This window comes from Onychostoma macrolepis, chromosome 09, assembly GCF_012432095.1.
Source record: "Onychostoma macrolepis isolate SWU-2019 chromosome 09, ASM1243209v1, whole genome shotgun sequence".
NCBI classification, from domain to species: Eukaryota; Metazoa; Chordata; class Actinopteri; order Cypriniformes; family Cyprinidae; genus Onychostoma; species Onychostoma macrolepis.
In genome coordinates, this window is record NC_081163.1 from 31,502,153 (window position 1) to 31,522,594 (window position 20,442).

Sequence of the window (20,442 nt, forward strand, 5' to 3'; positions counted from 1 at the left end):
AAAAAAAAGTTTCGTTCTTTTTAATGTGGAGTTTCCACAATGACAACCAGAAAAAGGAACCAGAGGCTTCAAAGTACAAATACTCATGCAGCCAAGTTATCAGAAGGGTTTGATTTCTTTATTGCATGTCACCACACAGAAAATAGAAAGTGTGATTCAATTGTATGTACATGAACAAATGATTTGAATAGAAAATCCATAGCTCAAAACACAGATGTCGAAAGAATAAGAAAACCCTCCTTGCACATTCAGAAGTGAATCTTTCCGCTCTGCTATTTACTGTAAAAAGCAAATATAAAACACGAGCAGCACTTTATATTATTTCATATATTCAGTTTATGAACAAGATGAAATGAGATTTCAACATACAAACTAGCCCCAGAGAATGGCCAGAACATGCCAATGGTGTGTTAGTCAAATCTAGTAAACTCTTAAGTAGTATTTTCATTATTTTATCATATTTCAGCATCTTTGTTTCAAGGTTTACACTCAACCACACAGACATTCAATAAGGTATCATGGCACGTCACTTTGAGTTCAACTAAATGTCACATTGCAAATCATTTTAATTTGAAATTATTATTTCCTATAAAGTTTAGAGGCAGTTCTTATGAATTAGGCCTATACGATCAATAATGACCATTACTTATGTTTCTTTTAAAATCAAAAGGTCAATAAACTGATGTACAAAAGTATCTTATGTATTGAAACCATCCAAAAGCTGAAGTCTTGGGAACTTTTTCTCTTGCATTGGCTGGTTCCACTTCTTTCTCAATCACAGCTGTCCTGTTACTACATAACTAATAACCATAAATAATACCAGACATAACTGAAGACATCTAGAGCTCAGCTGTGCTACTATACAATCTCGTAAGCACCCTTGGGAACGACGGGACCCAAAAGAGCTTGTAAAATCCCAAAAGGTGGACTTTGGAAGCCTGTCATAACCTCTGGTTTGAAGATAGCAATAGTTGCATGCAAACTGACATAGGATCACTCTGCCTTGAATTCTGTCATCTTAAAATTCACAGGCAGTTTTCACGCATTACAACAGATGTGAGCGTAAAAGTGCATCAGAGCTAAATGAAATGTGCTGAGCATCTAAAGCATGCAATAAATTACAGACTTGGATGTGCATTGATCCAACACTACATAATGGGCCAGGTTTGCAAAGTCCACCGTTCACTTTTAATTGGTGTTTGACAGTCAACCACAAATGTGAGACTACAGAAACACAAGCCTCATGTCTTTACCCCTGATTCGATACATTAAATAGTTCAGAAAAATTATACTTTTGCCAGCATTTACTCTTCCACACCAATATGATTTCTTTGTTCTGTGGAACACAAAAGGGGGCATTTCAAAGAAGGTGCAGATTGCTCTTCAACTACAATGAATGAGGACAAAATCTTTCAAGATGACTTGCAGTCTATATTCCAAGTCTTCCGTAGACATATAATACCTTTCTATAATTTCAAATAGACTGAAATTGTATTTGTTCTTGATTGAATCATCATGAGAGTTCATTCTGAATGAATCTGTTTTGCAGCAAAGATCTCATAATTCTGACAGATTCAACTCACTAGAAAATAGTTTTTAGTGAACGGCAAAACTTCTCAGCTGTCTTTCATTGTGTGACTTCAACATACAAGTCATATGGCCAACTTTTACGATACTTAGACTTTTATCAATGAGTCCTTTTGAAGAAGCTTGAGGCTTCTACCTGCAACTGCATGGAAAAGAGTGAATAACATACTCTTCAAAATTTCACCTTTTTGTTCCACTGAAAAAAAGTCATACAGGTATGGAAAGGCATAAATGGTGAGTAAATGATGGCAATTTTCATTTTTGTGTTAATTTATCCTTACATTGTTGTGAATGTTTCTGCTTTTTAAAGGAAAATCCAAGAAAATGGATGTGTGACACAGTGCAACAGTCACCAATGGGCAGGTTTTTCAACATAATCCAAACAAAACAGGTCATTGGTAAAGATCTGATGTTAAGCACTTGACCTTATTAAAAGAAGGGAAAGATTTTATTTACAAATTGTGCAAATGGACTGTGCTTGGAACACTGTCAAGCAGCTGCTATGTGCGATTTCACTCTAACTTTCAGAAGATCACTAAGCCTGAGAGAGAGTAAACATACTTTAGGCTTGTTGTGTTGGTATTTTCATTGAGTGCTCACAGTGAACTGTAGCCCACATGAAAATCAGTATAGAAATCTATACTTCTCACACACAGCTCCATATGCAAATCCAAAACATGGGATCAAACCACAATGAGCCGATTTCCTGAGTGGATTTTAAACCTTCCGTAAAAAAGAAGGCAGTGTGATAACATAAAGCTCTAACACATTACAGCCGGGTAAAGAAGATTGAATGCATGAAATGCCATAGACAAAGATGATTGAACTAGGATCAGTTGCCCCTGGTCCATTTAACTGTATTCACTGGAATTTAAAAGGCAAACAATTATTTTAATGAGCCCTCTGTTCTATTTTTTTTTTAAAGTGTGAATATATATTCCACATAAACAAAATAAATAAGAATATAGCTTCTCAGTTTGTTTAGTAGTTTGTTAGAATTGTTTAGTTCAGTAGTCTTAGTTTTTGGGAGTAGTAGTTTGTCATTCATGAGTAAAATAAAATCAGTGGTTAACAACTTACTCTACATACAGTCATCCTTCAAACGTGTAACCTTGCTGTTACCAACTTTTTATGTATGAAATATAGTGGTAGAACAAATGTGAAAGTCTCAAGTAATGTTAATCACAGACATTATTGTGTTACTCATGAATTTTAAAGCATTACTCTAAAACCGATGCCCAAACCGAACAGTTCAAGCTCAGAAAGTAGTTCTGACCATTGTGATTAGGCAAATAACTATTTCCAATTGCATTTGTAGGTGGTAGGGATTTAACTATAGTTTTGAGAAATTGTCAGCAAATAAAGAAATGGACTGAGAGGGCATTAAACTCTTGAGGCAGATGCATTCATACTTAATATAAAAATTGACAAAAAAATATTCTGAAGTCTTAAAAAAATTCAGCCTTCTCTATTAAATAAATGAAATTGTATCTAATGAATTCTTGGTGTGTGATCAATGGAAAGAAAGAGCTTATGAAGTTGGGGAGAAGAGAAATAATAAAAAAAGAGAGAATAACTTGTACATTCTATCTGAGAGGGTCCAGATTTAGAGCAGTCAATAGTAGTTACTGTTCTAGATTATGGTGACGTTGGCTGTCCCCTGGGCCGTCTCTTCTCGGGCATGGCTTTTAAGAAGCTCCTTCATAAACTGCTCTAGGGCAGCAAAATAACCCTGGCACTGCCAGGTGTCATTGTGCGTACCCTCGTGAAAGATGGCGAGGCGTTTAGTCCGAGATGGCGACAGCTCGTACAGCTGTTTCATCATCACCGGAGGGATGAGTTGGTCTGATAAGCCCGAAATGAAGAGAGACGGCATACGGCACAGTGCAACATGTCTATATGACAGAAACTTGTTCTTGTAGCACCAGAGTGGTAGGTAACGCATGGGGAAGAAAGAGAACAGTGTGGCCGCCATGTGCGGGATGCTCAGGAAAGTGTTCTCCACCATGATGGCAGCCACTCGATGCGGGTTGCACGATGCCAGACGGATGGCCACTGCTCCACCCAATGAGCGACCGAATAGCACCACTTTGGTCTTGTCAATGTCCGGCCGGGTCATGACGTAATCCAAGGTGGCCTCGGCATCCTGGTACAGTCCCTCCTCGCAAGGTTCTCCTTCGCTCTTTCCATAGCCTCTGTAGTCCACCAGCACCACGTTGGCCTTCAGATTGACCAGCATGAGCAGAGCATTCGGGACGCGGTGGCCGATGTTCCCCGCATTGCCGTGGAAATATAAAATGGTGGGAGCAGAGGTGGGGTTTTCGCCAGTGTAACGGAGCAGAATGAGGTTGAGCCGCACGCCATCTTTGGTGCGGATGTACACGTTCTCGTGGGGGATTCCTGTTGGCATTGGAACGTAAAGGCGCGAGGATGAGGGCTGGTCGGGAAAATAGAGCAGCACGTCCTGGAACTTGTACAGGATGCCGGCCACAGAGGCCAGGATGAGTCCCAGCAGGATTAAGCCTCCATACAGGTGGAAGGTCAGAATGAGGGCCAGCAGGGAGACACGACAGACTCCCCAGGACCAGGCGCACATAGTCAGCAAACACGCCTCCAGTGCCCCCCATAACCTCCATGGCTTCTCCATGACAACTGGGATGACAAGAGTCTCCAAAACTCACTGCAGGCGTAATCTGCGGAAACACAGAAGGTAGGTTTGTAGGGTTGGGTGGTATTATTACATTTTACTATAACACAGGGCTGAAACAACTAATTGATAATAATCAATAATGAAACTCATCGACAACGAATGTCATTATCGATTAGCCCACCATACAAGGAAAACGTCCACCAGTCGCGTCAAATTATACCACTGAATTATGCATTTCTATGGACGAAATGAATCTAATCCTGGAAGAAACAGAGTGAGCTGATTCAGAAAAGGTGCGTGATCCAAGCTAAACATGCGAATGCTTTATTTTAAATTTCAAGCATTAGCGAAACAGCTCGTCCTGTTAGTCTCTTTAGCAGATGCGTGTGTTTAATGTGTGATATGATTCCTCAGTGCAAAACTTTCATTTTACGGTTATATCCTTATCTGTAAATGTTACATATTGATGCAAGTGCTTCTTATTTTGCATTAAGGCTCATCTTGACAGTCTGCATTAAACTTTAGAATTTACTAAACTAGCAGTGGCACTTCAAACAGACTGTGTGAGAATGTGAATTACAACTCACAATGCATTTCACTTCCATAATTACAGCAAGACGAAATGTAGAGTAGAATTTAAAAACTACACACAGAGAAAAAATATATATATTACCTTTTGGGGTACAACAGCTCGTCACTGCAGCAGTACCCTTAAAAGGACTTAATTGTACCTATTTGTACCTTTTTTACCCCTAATATGTTCTTTTAAGGGTGCTGCTCCAGTTACAAGTTGTTGTACCCCAAAAGGTACAATTTTAAACTTGGATTATGAAAAGTGGGCATTACCATAATGGAGCCAGACTGAGACTAAGAACTTGATCTTCTTCTAAAATTACTTTTCTTGTTCCTACGTGATGTTAGGATGTGCTGATTTTTTTGTCCATTCTGTCAAAGAGGGAGTTTTGGTTCCTTGCTGCTGTCGCCTCTGGCTTGCTCCGTTGGGGACACTTAATTAATTTCTAGCGATTATCGTCCATTTTATTGCACAGATACTATTTAAACTAAACTGAGCTAGACAATGACATCTCTGAATTCAATAATGAAATGCCTTTAACTGGAAATCGAGTGTTTAATCTTATCATTATACATTACTGACACTCTATCCTCCAATTTGATACTGTTAAGTGCTTTGACAAAATCTGTATTGTAAAAGCGCTATATAAATAAAAGCGACTTGACTTGTTTTTGTGCATTTTTTCCTGCCACTCTCTGTTTTACTTATGTTACCTGGAATCCCAGGAACTTACAAAATGGGCATGTTGGCATTCATATGGAGGCTTGCCACCATGCTCTTCTGTTGATTTATTGTGTTTATTTATCTTGCTTTGTTTTGAATTATTAGAGTGTTTATTTTCTATTTTGGTTGTAGTATGTTACTGCAGTCACTTTTAACAACCTTACCTTTTTCCTTTTCACCATTTGTGATTATTATTGTTCTGTTTGTGTTGGTCGGAAGAAAAATTATTGGTATTTCATGATGTACATTGTGCACACTTTTTTGTATAGATGAAGTAGCAGTGCCATCAGCTGTATTTTGTGTGTGTAGTCAGTGTAGTACAGATACAGCATCAAACACATTACAGATTTCTTTTTGTTTCTACATTTTTTCTTTTTTGTTAGATAGTTTAAGTTGAGAAAGCGTTAGAAAGATTTGGTTTGTTTTTGTTCTTTTCTTTGGCACTGTCCAGTATCCCTTTTCTTGCCAATGTGCATACTATCCATCCTAAATTCTGTGTGATATTAGTAATTTTCAGATAGGGTGGATAGTATGCACATTGGGACGAAGGACTAGTTTACTAGATGTCTGCTATCGAGGCGCCCCACGCCAATGCCCAAGAAGAAGCAACGCCTCTCGTAGAGCGTGCCCTTACTCCGAGGGGGCACGGCAAGTATTGGGCCTGGTAAGCTAGGACTATAGCCTCCACTATCCAGTGGGCAAGTCTTTGTTTGGAGACAGCCTTTCCCTTCTGCTGTCCTCCGAATCAGACAAAGAGCTGGTCTGAGGTCCTGAAGCTCTGCGTGCAGTCCACGTAAACGTGCAAGGCGCAGACGGGACAGAGCAGAGCAATGGCTAGGTCTGCCTCCTCCCGGAGCAGCGCTTGCAAGTTCACAACCTGATCCCTAAAAGGCCTGGTGGGAACTTTGTGCACATATCCAGGCCGGGGTCTCAGAACAACATGAGAGTTACCTGGTCCGAATTCTAGGCACGAATCGTCGACCAAAAATGCCTGCAGATCCCCTACCCTTCTTGACCGAGGCCAATGCTGTGAGGAGCACTGTCTTCAACGACAGAAACTTAAGCTCTACTGACTGCAGAGGCTCGAAGAGCTCCTCCTTCAAGGCCGTCAGGAGCGAGGGGAGATCCCAAGAGGGTACCAGATGAGGGCGCGTAGGATTTAACCTTCTCGCCCCTCTGAGGAACCTGATGACCAAGTCGTGCTTCCCGACAGACTTACCGTCTACTGCATCGTGATGTGCGGCAATAGCGGCAACATACACTTTGAGGGTGGAGGGAGACAGCCTTTGCTCCAACCCATCTTGCAGAAAAGACAGCATAACCCTGATCGGGCATCTACGGGGGTCTTCCCGGCAGGAAGAGCACCAATCGACGAACAGGTTCCACTTCAGCCTGTAAGCGTGTCTTGTAGACGGGGCTCTAGCTGAAGTGATGGTGTTCACTACCGCTGGAGGTAGCCCACCTAGAACCTCCGCGTCCCGTCCAGGAACAACACGAGGAGATTCCACAAGTCTGGATGCGGGTGCCAGAGGGTGCCCCCTCTCTGAGGAAGGAGATCCCTCCTCAGAGGAATTTGCCAAGGAGGGGCTGTCGCTAGGAGCATCAGTTCTGGGAGCTAAGTCCGATTGGGCCAGTATGGCGCCACCAAAAGGACTTGCTCCTCGTCCTCCTTTACCTTGCACAGGGTCTGCGAGAGAAGGCTCACTGGGGGAAACGCATATTTGCGTAGGCCCCGAGGCCAGCTGTGTGCCAGCGTGTCTGTGCTGATGGTCCAGTGGGACGTGTCCGGGGAGGCAAACAGGTCTAACTGGGCGCCCCCGAAGTGTCTCCAAATCAGCTGGACTGTCTTGGGGTGGAGTTGCCATTCTCCCGGAAGGGCGGGCTGACGTGAAAGCTCGTCGGCTGCACGATTGAGCTCGCCTGGGACATGAACGGCGCGAAGCAACCTCAGAGGCGGGCAAGTTGCGACATGCGACGGGAGCGTAGAGCACCTTGATGCTTGATGTACGCAACGGTCGCAGTGTTGTCCGTACGGAACCAGTACATGCTTGTCGTGAAGCAGCATTTTGAAGCGACGCAGAGCAAGCCATACTGCTAGCAACTCGAAGCAGTTGATATGCCACTTCAGTCGGGGCCCTGTCCAGAGCCCCGCAGCTGCATGCCCACTGCACATGGCACCGCAGTCCATGGCAGAGGCATCTGTTGATACAACAATATGCAGAAAAGCAAGATCCGACCACGGGCTGAAGGTCTGACGGCAGGGCGGGTTGACTGAGACCTGGTACGTGTCGCGTCGCCATGCCCATCTCGGGACCCGGTCTTGAAGCCATTGTTGAAGCGGTCTCATATGAAGCAAGCCGAGCGGTGTGACAGCGGCTGTGGATGCCATATGCCCCAGGAGCCTCTGAAACTGTTTCAGTGGAATTGACTGAGCACGCTCTACTGAGAGACATGCTGCGAGGTTGACCGAGTCCAACTCCATGCTGAGAAAAGAGATCCTCTGCACAGGGGAGAGTTTGCTCTTTTCCCAGTTGACCCGAAGCCAGCAGAGGTGGCTGAGCACCTTGTCCCTGTGTTCACACAACTGCACTCGAGATTGGGCCAGTATGAGCCAGTCATCGAGGTAGTTGAGAACGTGAATGCCTGCTTCCCTTAATGGAACAAGGGCTGCCTGCACAACCTTGGTGAAGACCTTCGCCAGCAGGACCGCGACTTCTGCAGGCAAGACAGGAGCATCTTTGTTCAACACAGAGGTGAACCGAACGCCCCTGAACTTGGGAGAACGCCGGGTGAATTGAATCACGTAGCAGAGTCTGATGGTTCTCAGGAGCCAGCGAGACGGCCTGGGGAGTGCTAGCCAGGCCCCCAGAGACCGTACACGCGGAACCAGGGGAGCCACCGATCCGCGGTGGGGCAGCGACGTGGAGCACAGGGACCCTACTCGGAAGGCAGTGCGTCCCGAAGTGGGGTCTGAGTGCGCGGTGCGACACTTACCTGGCTCCACGGCTGGGCAGGGGGCACGGGAGAAGGCATCACGTCCTCGGACCGGACTCTGCTGCCCACTGGCGAAAGGAGAGGGGGACGGGAGTGTAGAGACTGTGTCTCGTGCACTGCCATCCTCGCCCTCTTGGGACCCAGAGAAAAAGGAAACTGGCTGGGCAGCCAGTGGCGGAACAAAACAAAAAGGGAACAAAAGATTCACGCAGCTCCACGCTGCGGCCGTTGTGAAGGCTGCTGCTGGGGCCGAGCGGAGGTGGGGGAGGGCGCCCTCGGAGATGAACAGACAAAGTGGCTGCAGCCGGGTAGAGACAGCAGCAGACCGCCGGGGCAGGATATGATGAAATGCCTCTGTCTGCTTCTGTGCAACAGAACTGTTGGGCAAAGCCCTCCACCGCTTCGCCGAATAGGCTGGCCTGGGAGATCGGGGAGTCCAAGAAGCGATGCTTGTCAGTCTCCCTCATATCCGCCAAGGTCAGACATAGGTGGCGCTCCTGGACCACCAATGTGGACATTGTCTGACCCAGGGTGGGCAGAGCTGCATGGCAATAGCACGCTGGACTGTGGGGGTGTGTGTGTGTGTGTGTGTGTGTGTGTGTCTACATACACTTGGACCGCTTCGCCGTCGAGGGTGGTGAGGACAGAGGAGGCACTAGGCCTGTTTCGGGCAGAAAAAGGTGCCCTCCAAGACCTAGTCACCTCCTGATGCACTTCCGGGAAGAAAGGAACCGGAGGCAGTTGCCGGCGATCGGCCCACACCCCCAGGAACCTTACGTAACTGTAAGAGTAAATAATAATAATAATAACTATGCACCCGTTTGTAAGGAAGATTGTAAATTAATTAATTTCTCTATCCAATGCGGTCACGTGACAAAAGAACAAACAACTCGAAAGACTCGAGAGTTGAACTAATCAATTCTATTTCCGGCTCTGACTGCATAGGTTTAGTTTATGAGGCTGTCACGTGATGAACGAACGACTCAAACCTGAAGACTTGTCAGATAAGAGGTGAGGTGAGCTAATCATAGACTAAAGACCCAGGTAAACAATGAATTAATCTTTTCTGTTTCTTATACCATTATAGTTTTGTATTGTTTGTAGTGTGATAAATGTTTGTATAAGTAGTAGATGTGTTAGGGAAGTAGCACGTAGCATTTTAATTATATTTTGCTAAAAGGAACGAAATGACTCGAAAAAAGATTTGTTCATTTTGCTGAACGAGACTCAAACGTCCGAGTTAGTAAAATGATCTGAACTTCCCATCACTAACCGCTATATTAAGCAACTCCTAAAGCACCACATCGTGGCAGAGAATGAATTTGCATTTCCAAGAAGCCTTTCTTGCTGTTTATGGTCAGATCAATGCAAATATCGACCCATGTTTTTACGCAGCAAACACAGAGTTGTAAATGAGAAAGAAGTTAATGTGCCTTCTAAAAATCTAAACAATTAGGACAGTAATATTTATTCGTTTTAAATTAATATAATAATTTATATATGCTTGATTTATCCCTTTTCATAAAAATGGTCTAAAGGCTGAAATGCTGTTGTATAAGATTTTTGTCTTTGTGAAACCTGTATCTGAACTGTAAATCATGTCATTTTATGGCTTAATACTGTTACCATAGACATTGCCCAACCCCGCTCATACTGTGTTCATTTTAATTGTGCAGCTCTTAAAATGAGTCATAAATTGCCTTACATTTATTTTTAAAAATTCTGCAGATACCCTGTAAATAGTGAAATAAAATTCCTTCCTTCATATTTGTTGATAGGCCTATTTGTGTATTGGACATTTTTGATTGACATTTAGACTCCTATCTGATTTTCAATATATATATATACAATTAAATAATTGTTAAATTAATTTTCAAGCTACCAAAATCTGAAGAGTACCTGCCCGAAGGGCTACCAGGGATTTTGAAATTTTGCGAGCCCTGCCACGAAACACTGAAACATGGAACATTAAAGAGACAGTTCACCCAAAAATAAAAACATTGTAATTAATCCTTCAAACCAGAATAATTTACTTTCTTCTGAGGAAAAGGGTATAATTTGAGTCTGTTTCCTCCATTCAGTGGAAATTAATGGTAACTAAAACTTTTCGTTATCAACATTCTTTAAAATATGCTCTTTTGTGTTTCGTAGAATAAATAAAGTCTTACAGCTCTGGAACGATAGGAGTAAATTACAACAACAATTTTAATGTTTCCATAAAAATAAATAAATAAACAAACAAACATTTTATAATTCTAATATATGATTCAACTTTGAACACTTTCAATATACCTTGACTATTTTGCAACAACTTTGAAAGTAGCACAACCAATCAGAAAAAGCTGGAATTATTTGTTTTATAATATTAGTCTTACCGTTTTCTCTCTCTTTAAATTTCACTTTCAGCCTATTTCCCTAATGGAAATTTTCCATTAGGGACAATAATAAAATTAGATGAAGTGCTTCTCATCTGTAAAGTACTTCATTCACTGGATTATCCAAAAACAGGCTTTAACACAGGTTATGTATATATAAATTGTTAACTATACTGCATCATACACAGTTGCCATAAAATAAAACTATTTATGATATAGGATTTTGGTCACACCTCCTACACCTACCATGACCTTTACTGAAATACAATGGTATTACCCTCTGATACTATCACTGCACCATGGTCTCACCACAGGACCTTTTGCAGAAGCAGAGAGTAGGTGCACATATACATTGTGAGTCACCTAAACACACAGAGATAAATTCTTTAAGGTATTATCTGATGACACAACACAGTGCTGTCTTGAGCCCTCAAGGTGTTTAGGGACCAAGTCCAGTCTTGACCAATCAATTACACTGGAATGCAGATGAGGATCAGTATTCACTCATTCATCTATACTGCACACAGAAACATTCAGAGTTCACAAATCGAGCTGTTTTCCAAGATCACCATTACTTTCGGCATGTAATGCAATAAAATAGAAGCTGTAACTGTTACCACGATCTGACCTCAATATCAAATCATACAGCAAAACACTGTCAGCAGATCCGCACTAAACCCCGCAAATTTTGTTTTTCATCCAGCTGTTGACAGAGTGAGAGAGAAAACACCCTGAAGTCCAAACCCAGCTGACACGAATCATAAACGCACCGATGACAGATTGATGTTGACAGCAGCTTTTTCCCTCTGGACTGCATGTACTGCACAGCTAGCTGCTAGCCATGTCTACAACACATCTGCTCACAGTCTGATACAAAACTACTCACATCTATCGCATTCTTCAGCGGCACATCTTCAGAGAGCTGAGCTCACGGGCAGGTGAAGCGGTCATCTATACGAACATCTCCTGAAACATCAGCTGATCCACTGTGGCTAGCAGCAAATCTAGCCAGACTGCTGCTGTACACTGGTGTCGCTTCTAGGAAGTTCCGGGCGGAAACAGCGGAACCTTCTGCTGACGGTCTACACGTACTGCGAGTTCAACGTCCGTGTTTATTCTTGTAATTGTTACAAATATGTATCCAATAACATTGCTATTTATAAATCGTTTACATTTATACATTTAAAACACATGCGACGACTTGTGGAAATTAAAATCTGGCAACTTTCCCCATATTTATGAAAAATACATTTCAGTAGGCAGTCCTTCTGTGTAGGTGACTCGTCTGTGAATGTTTGTTTGTCTATTGTGTTTACTTATTAAAAAGCAAAAAAGCATGATGATATTAGATGGTCTTTTATTTTGGGGAACAATAGTAATAATAATAATAATAATAAATAAAAAATGTAATTTAACAGTGAATTGAGGTGATGATAAATATACTATTGACTAAATAACTATACAAAAATGAGACCTATACATCACTTGAAAGCTAAATAAATAAGCTTTCAATTGATTTATGGTTTGTTAGGATAGGACAATATTTGGCTGAAATACAACTATTTGCAAATCTGGAATCTGAGGGTGCAAAAAAAATCTAAATATTGAGAAATTTGCCTTTAAAGTTGTCCAAATTAAGTCCTTAGCAATGCATATTACTAATCAAGAATTACGTTTTGATATATTTACGGTAGGAAATGTACAAAATATCTTCATGGAACACAATCTTTACTTAGTATAGCCTACTAGTGATGTTTGACATAAAAGAAAAATCAATAATTTTGACCCATACAATGTACTGTTGGCTATTGCTACAAATATACCCATGCTTTTTTTTTTTTTCGAGTGAGTAAAAAGCTCAGCCCGGTTCCCAATTGGGCTCTGGCACCAGCCACAGTGGAAAAGCAGTATGTGTCTAAGAGAATCTTCATGCTGATCCATGTCGATAGATGGCAGTGCAGCATCTACCATCTGTGATATTAGTACTTAAAGGGATAAGTAATAAGTAAATTTTGTCATTAATCACTTACCCCCATGTTGTTCCAAACCCGTAAAAGCTTTGTTCGTCCTCGGAACACAATGGAACCACTGTTCCACTGATGGCAGATGCACTATTCTGACGATGCTTTTCATATTTTTCTGTGCCTTGACAGTGTAATTTACTTTTCAGTCAATGGGACAGTCACAAACCTCCCGGTTTTCATCCAAAATATCTTAAATTGTGTTCCGAGGACGAATGAAGCTTAATGTGATTAATGACAACATTTTCATTTTGGGGTGGAGTATCCCTTTAAAGTAACTGGAGTCTTACCTGAAATGTATTACTGCGCTATTGCCTTTGTCACAACTTCCCTAGTCTCCCCACCCCATAAATATAATAGATGTATTATATTTATGTACGTGTTAAAAAAAAAAAAGGTACATAAAATGCATTTCCTGATAATTCAGCTGTGGTAACTCACTTTTATAAACAAATGTTTTGTAAACTATAATAATAGATAGCCTATAAAATATACAGTAGCTACATTTTATTAAATGCATTTACATTCAATGATTTTTCCTTTGAGCTTTCATAGTTTGCATGTTTATTTTTCCTCATGCACAATCACAAAGTGATAATTTGAATACACAAATAACACAAGTACATGACATCTGATATAGCGGGAAAGTTTCAAGTCAGCTTTGCATGAATGCTCAGTTCATTTAAAGAGAGACTGAGACATTGACTGACTTAATTGTCAGCAATGGTACTGCATTGAAGAAAATCTTGTCTTGTGATAAGTCTTTTCAAAACTGCTCGGTCTTGGATATTTGCTATAATCATTTTAGGGCAAATCTACGTTCAAACAGGTATAACCTGCGAGGTCAACTTCTGTGTCAGCTTATAGGACTGTTGGATTTACTTTTGTCCTTTCATCATGACTGATCTTTGTTACTTCTGTTAACCTTCAGGTGTGTCAGTCCGGTTGATCAGGTTTAACCTGTAAACTTGTATAACTAGGTCACTTCAGACAGATAAACATGCATTACCTCGCCGAAGAAGTCTTGTATTATCCCTTAATCACCAGAAAACTACCACGAACACATGATTCCTATCCTCGTCTGAGTCAGAGAATTCCGCAGACAATTTTCACATGTATTAATGATTCTTTTCTTTTTTATTATTATTTATTTAAAGGGGTGGTTTACTGTTTTCTTTTTTTTCTAGGCTTGATTGTGTTTATGGGGTGCAGTCTAACATGTGTTCATGCTTCATTTTTTTTAAACGCATTATTTTTCATATAATTTACCTTTATTCCACACCGCCCTGTCCCTTCTCTGACAAACTCCTAGATTACTTCCTGTTTTTATGAAGCCTCTCCCTCAGAAATACGTGATGGGCTCTGATTGGTTAGCTGGCTCAGTATGTTGTGATTCACTAAACCGCCGAGCGTGCGTCTAAATGTCCCGCCCCTCAGCTCAGCGGCATGTGCTCCTGTTGTATTGTAAACAATGATTTATAACAATATAGAAACGTCTATATTGCTTATCAATCTGAGCCCGATTGAGACGCAGAGGATATTAGTGAAGAGGATTGCGCAGAACCTGTGCAAGCACGGCTCTTAATGGCATGTTTGTTTGTTTGGTGTCTCATATGTTTAGATATGCTGTTATTATGCTACTGCTTATGTTAGCTTTTAATATACGTTTTTATTCTGATTAAAGTTTTAATACAGTACGGCAACCGCACACGCGTCCATGTATAACGCTTCTCATTGCTATGTGAAAATTTATAATTGGAACAGTTTGTTGGAGCTGATCTGACGATCTGAATGAGAGAGAGAGAGAGAGAGAGAGAGATGCAGAGCAGGGCGACGCAAGGAACAGGATTGAGAACCGCTGTTTTAGAACATTGATTTTGAAACTTGTGAATTCATTAGAATCGATAGAAGACATAATCGCGATTCATATATGAATAGATTTTTACGTGCACCCCTAGTTTTCTCTTCCTCTTCTCTAAAGCAGCACAGCATGGCCTCGCCCCCTTCCTTACATGTTCCCGAGGGCGGGGTTAGTGACGTATCAGACGTAGTTCGTTGTAGTTCCTTACCAGCCGTTTTTGTAGGCATTAAACTTCCAGAATTTTAAAAGACAATATATCTGTTTGCATTGAACTTTCAGCGCTGCAACTTTGCAGATGTTGTTTATGCTCAAACAACAACATTACACACTAACTAACATTAAAAAAGTGAAATTGCAATAAACCACCCCTTTAAAATATATTTATTAAAAAAAAAAAAAAAAATGTATTAATGATTCTGAAGACAATGTTTTATGCCTAATCTTGATTTCCTCTTTTCCCACTTTGTTGCAAATTGGCTAAATTTAACATTTTGAATTCTACTTTTTGTCATTAAAACCAAAAACATAATTTAAAAAAAAAAATTCATTCTCATTTTGTGGATGAAATAAAATAAAATAAAATAAATAAATAAATAAAATTATATATATATATATATATATATATATATATATATATATATATATATATATATATATATATATATATGTGTGTGTGGTGGAAAGTTTTGATATTTTGAACTCAGTGCAGTGCTGTGTTATGTGTAAATTCTACCATTATATTATGTCAAAATATAGTTGTTTTATATAGTTATTATTTTAAATATGGCTACTGTAAGTATGACACCCAAAACCTATATTTCCCATAAAACAATGGTTTGTAACCTCTTTTGACCTTAAACGACAATTTATCTGATTGACAACACACTCCAAATGAAGCAGCATCCAGACACAAATGAACAGACAATATTTGTTATTTCATCAGAACACAACTTTAATCATTTTAGCAGTATAATCATACCTTCGAAAAGATCATAACTTGTGAGATTGTTTTATAAATTATTTCATCAAAGTTGCTTGTAAAAAAATTAAATAGGTTACTGAACTAAATCATCTATAATATTACAATATACCAGTAGTATATAATATTATTATTTTTTTTCAGTAGTCATAGTCATAATGTTATCTCTATATGCCTTTAAACCTTTATCTTTTTTCTTAAAGTCATTGCTTTGCACATTCCATCATACACAGCATCACAGCCTGCAGGTGCCGAGGTTGTGACCAAGAGGACAGTTCTTGTGATGAAACCACTCCGCTCTCAATATCCATCTCAGCACAAACCAACCAATGATCTCTGACACTTACAAAAGAGGATTTAAAAAAGGACACCAACTCAGAACACAAGGAAACCTCCAAATCAAACAGAGACACACATTGTTTAGCATTCTCGTAACGTATTTACAACAGAAAAACAACTGAGGTCAAGGGCTGCATAGGTCCACAGGATTCAGAAAAGAAAGTATTTCTGCTTGCTAAGTGATTACGCAATGTGGAATACTACTTACACAACTGGATCAGTACTTGGAAATGGCCATAAAACATGTGCAAGCATAAAATACATCTTATAGTAGGTTTGGTGGTGTTTAGCAATATTAGCAGGCATCTGTTACATTCAATCTCGTTGGTCGCTGAGACAAACTGTATGTTGATTGAATCCCAACAAACACAGAGAAACATGTTACAAACGTGACAGATCTGAGCAACCATGACGTCGCTCTCAGTTTAGGAATATGTTTTAGTCAACACTTTGTTGTGAATGGTGTCATCTGAAGTACGTTTGGTGACCGATTCAACATGTTGCATTAGACCAAATATTTACGAGGCAAACATGAGTTGACATGAGTCTTGAAACTGACGGAACTCGAATCCTTCCTGACTTTTAGAGCATCGCCAAGTATATATATATATATATATATATATATATATACATACAAAGGATTCCCGAGTGAACAAGCATGTATGTGCGTGTATTACAGTGTGTGTGCACGCTTGTCTTGCTGTAACAAACATCCAGAACTTCAAAGCAAATGAATAATAGTGCTACGCCACTGTCATTAGCCCACCTCTCTCTCACTCATCACTTCCTTCACCGTCAGGCCCGGCTGGAGAGCCTAAATTAGTTTTGTTTGGAGATGAACAGAGGGAGTCATTTCTGATCCGTCTGCTGTTCCAGAGCAGGTGGTCCAAGCTGAATGTCCAGGGTTATAAACCAACTAATAAGCTCTCGAGAGGGTATACTTTATCTCTCAGTGCTTTCCTCTAATTATTCATTAGCAAAGTCCTCAGCACTGCAAGCCGGACTGCCCTTACACATCTCAAATGGGCCTGTTGTGCCTTGTCATATGGTCAAAATTTCCTGGTCAGGCTATCATCATAAGCATGACATAGCACTGTGCACATATAGCTGTAGTTATGGTGTTTCTGGTAACACATTGGTTTAATATGAAATAGATTAATGAATTAATAATAACAATAAAAAAACAAACAAACAAAAAAATGACCTATATATATATATATATATATATATATATATATATATATATAATTTTTTTTCTTTTTCTTTTTTTCTTTTCTAGATAGGAAAAATGACAAAGATGGGCCTAAGGGCAATAAGTCAGAGATGTATGGGTAAGGATATTAAAAGTCATTATCATGTTTGATAAAGCTCAGCTTGCCCAAATTCACAAACCCTGAACAGCCAAGAATTAGTGGTTTGAGTACATTTAGTTGAAAATTCTGAAATTTAAAAACAGTGGAATAAAAGGAGCTTCTCTCCCAGCATTTGACCGTTCAGGTTAAATGCTATTTTTTATCAGCTGAACTGAACTGCATTAGCAGTCTATTTCAGAAAACAAAAAATCACTTTGTGCTTCTGACACCTCAAAAGGTCACCGCTAATTTAGTTTAAACAGCAAAAGGGCAAATGGATTGATTTGTTCTCTTAAAATGCAAGTTGTTAAATTTGCCTCAGAGTCAGTTTTCAGAGTTTAATGGTATTGCATGTGATGTTAATACCTTTTAAGAGAAAATCAGCTTTTTTAAATGTAGTCTAAAGGCGCGGTCACATTGGCAAAACTTCAGCGAATTTCCAAACTAAGCAGCTTAATATTGGCAAATGTGATGAATTTGGATGTTCAAAGTTTAATAAATCTGAATCTGATGTGAAATTTGCAATAAATTTGCACGTTCAAAGTTTAAGAAATCTGAAGACGATGCTGAATTCACTACAAATTTACACTCAAATTTTGTCAAACCTGAATTTTTGCATGGGAAAAAGTTTCCTTTCATGCGAAATTCCAGATTGGGCTAATTGACTACACAGAATTTCACCGTACAAAGTAAATGTGACCGCACCTTAATGCAGACAATCTACAGATATGTACAGGGAGGGAATAAAATTACATGAAATGAATGTGCACCATTTTATTCCTATGGCATGCATTATGTTAGCCTGCTTTACACAATTGAAATATGGCTACAAAACACTTTGTTTTTCTTTTTTTTTTTTGTTAGCATACTTAGCCTTAAAGCTAGCTGTGACTGATATATGACATATGTATGTGTAACTAACATTAACGACTATTAGTCATGTCCCATGAGATGGAAACACAGGTGTGAGGCCTGCTATTTCAACAGGTTCACACTGAGGCTGTCTAGAGAACTTAAACTCAAGGCTTCGTTTTGTGTTTGTGTCACAGTGACACATCCTCATTAGAGCATACCTATAGAAAAAAAAGCATAAAATAATATATCAGCCCTTAACTTAGCCTCTCCTCCACACAAAGAACCACACAGTCACCTGAGACGGGCCTTCGTTCTTCTATCTGGAGCCTCGTGATTGAGCTCCTAAACTTCCTGTTGATGTGACTATCTCAAGGTTTGCAACAAATTAACATCGTTTTCACTGAGTTATTCATGCCACGTGAATCTCTACATGCAGGAGTGTTTGAATGCGTGTGGATGATGGGTAAGCCCTTTACTGTAATAAAGAACGATGGATCCTCTCTGTTCGACTGGGGTAATTTGTCTCGTAAGCTCTGATTGGCTGGGTTCATGCTGCCAAATAGCAATTTGGATGGTACTCGGAGTAAGAGCTCCTCTTGTTTTCAGATTGTTAGGGTTTATTTCTTTAAAACTTTAGCAGCATAGTCTAAACTCTGGTTCTAACATGCAATTACAGAATATAGGGTAGAGAATATAATATCTTACTATAATATATAAAACACGAATGGCGCTAAAACAGATTTGTGGACGTCTTTTTGCAGATTGAGGGAACAAACATAAGTCTGGATACCTAGAAGTTTAAGTCGAGCACTTAAGCAAATAAGCGACATTAATGTACCCAGACCCCCAAAGCTACTGACCTGACCTCGCAGGAAATGACATCATACCAACAACAGAAATATCAGGCTACCTTAATAAGGTTACAGGATCTTAACGGGAGAATCTGAGTTTGAACCTGGGGTTTTATTGGGTGTCTTGGTATTTGTCTAGGCAGATTTGTCAATGGATAAACTGCAATAGAAACCCTCGTAATGAATAGAGCAGCATTCAGAGAGTTTGTGATTACGAAGAGAAACGAGAAGAACATCTAAGTGGACACACGGATGCAAGCACAGGCACACATGCACACGCACTAATCCATTCGCTCACATAGACACACGCTCAGTCTTGAATATTCACTTGGATACTGTACATTTAACTCATCCGTCTCTTCCAATCCTTCCTGCACAAAGACCCAAATGAAACTAAAAGAAACGTGAATTAGATCCTGTAGTCATCTAGTGCAACAGAAATCCAAACCATAGACACAGTGTAAAAAACATGGTGCGAGAGAACTCCGCCCCCTAGAAGCCTCTTTCAACAAAGGCTACGGTGTTGTCCCTTGTTCTTGTTGCTTGATTGGATTTGTCCAGTGTTTGTTTAGCTTCGTCAGTTTGCTTGGTTTGTTTTGATTGCATGTCCCCAGTCTCTGTACCAGAGGTCCCAGCAAGTTACCCACGGTCCGTCACGTCGCTGGAATCGGAACTGTAACCGAGTGGCTATTCCGTCATTCCTCGTTGGAGGAGCTGGAGGTGAGGTTGAACCCAGTGGGATTGTGGGATGCTGTGAGAGTGGCAACAGTATGAAGGAGGACAAGGACCAGCAGACAGAGTTTGAGTCTGCTGTTGCACAGTCTAGAGGCCGCTGACGAGGTCAGGGATGTCCCGTGCTGACACGACGGGTGAGTTCTTTTCAGAGTGCCTTTGGAGCTGTTGTCCGCCCTGCTGTCCCATCGGACATCGCAGCACTCTGTCTCTGCGTCTGAGGGGTTGTCCTCTTGGAGCCCTGGGCCAGCAAAAGACACAAGTTAAGGGCCATGATCAATTTTCACCTTTAAGTAAAAAAATTAAAAAATAAATAAAAATTAAAACCTTTTCAAAATCTAATTCTTGTAGAATGTACTTTTTGTTCATGTTGATAAATAATGTGAAGTGGTGTGACCATCAAGGTTTTAAATCTATTTTTCCATTTTTTCCCAAGTATCATAAATTGTTGTGTTGTCGTAATTGTGAGTGTACACATCTTAATGATTATTTTTAGAAAAAAAAGTTTATATATTTTTCACTGTATTTTTTTCTTTACAAATCATGAAT

At 40.3% G+C, this 20,442-nt stretch overlaps 2 protein-coding genes across 4 annotated transcripts in view; both read right to left on the reverse strand.

Annotated features, from left to right (window-relative positions):
* Window positions 1-85: 85 nt before the first annotated feature.
* abhd13 (abhydrolase domain containing 13) lies at window positions 86-14,221 on the reverse strand. 3 transcript variants are annotated; one of them, XM_058787523.1, is made up of 2 exons: window positions 14,194-14,221; window positions 86-4,280 (listed from the first exon to the last, which is right to left on the reverse strand). In XM_058787523.1, the coding sequence occupies exon 2, from the start codon at window positions 4,232-4,234 to the stop codon at window positions 3,221-3,223; it is 1,014 nt and encodes a 337-aa protein (XP_058643506.1). In that variant the 5' UTR covers window positions 4,235-4,280; window positions 14,194-14,221; the 3' UTR covers window positions 86-3,220. The 3 variants fall into 3 exon arrangements, with proteins under 3 accessions (XP_058643506.1, XP_058643504.1, XP_058643505.1); XM_058787521.1 differs by lacking the exon at window positions 14,194-14,221 and adding an exon at window positions 11,790-11,997; XM_058787522.1 differs by lacking the exon at window positions 14,194-14,221 and adding an exon at window positions 9,139-9,251.
* Window positions 14,222-17,366: 3,145 nt separating this feature from the next.
* The window catches only part of LOC131546545 (NALCN channel auxiliary factor 1), a 167,443-nt gene continuing 164,367 nt past the window's right edge, over window positions 17,367-20,442 (reverse strand). Inside the window, exon 3 of the mRNA XM_058786166.1 lies at window positions 17,367-20,134. Within this exon, the coding sequence (XP_058642149.1) occupies window positions 19,857-20,134 (278 nt within the window). The 3' untranslated portion in view covers window positions 17,367-19,856. The remainder of the gene's footprint in view (window positions 20,135-20,442) is intronic.

Coding starts and splice junctions, on each gene's coding strand:
- abhd13 (XM_058787523.1), bottom strand. CDS start 4,234: ATGGAGAAGCCATGGAGGTTATGGGGGGCACTGGAGGCGTGTTTGCTG.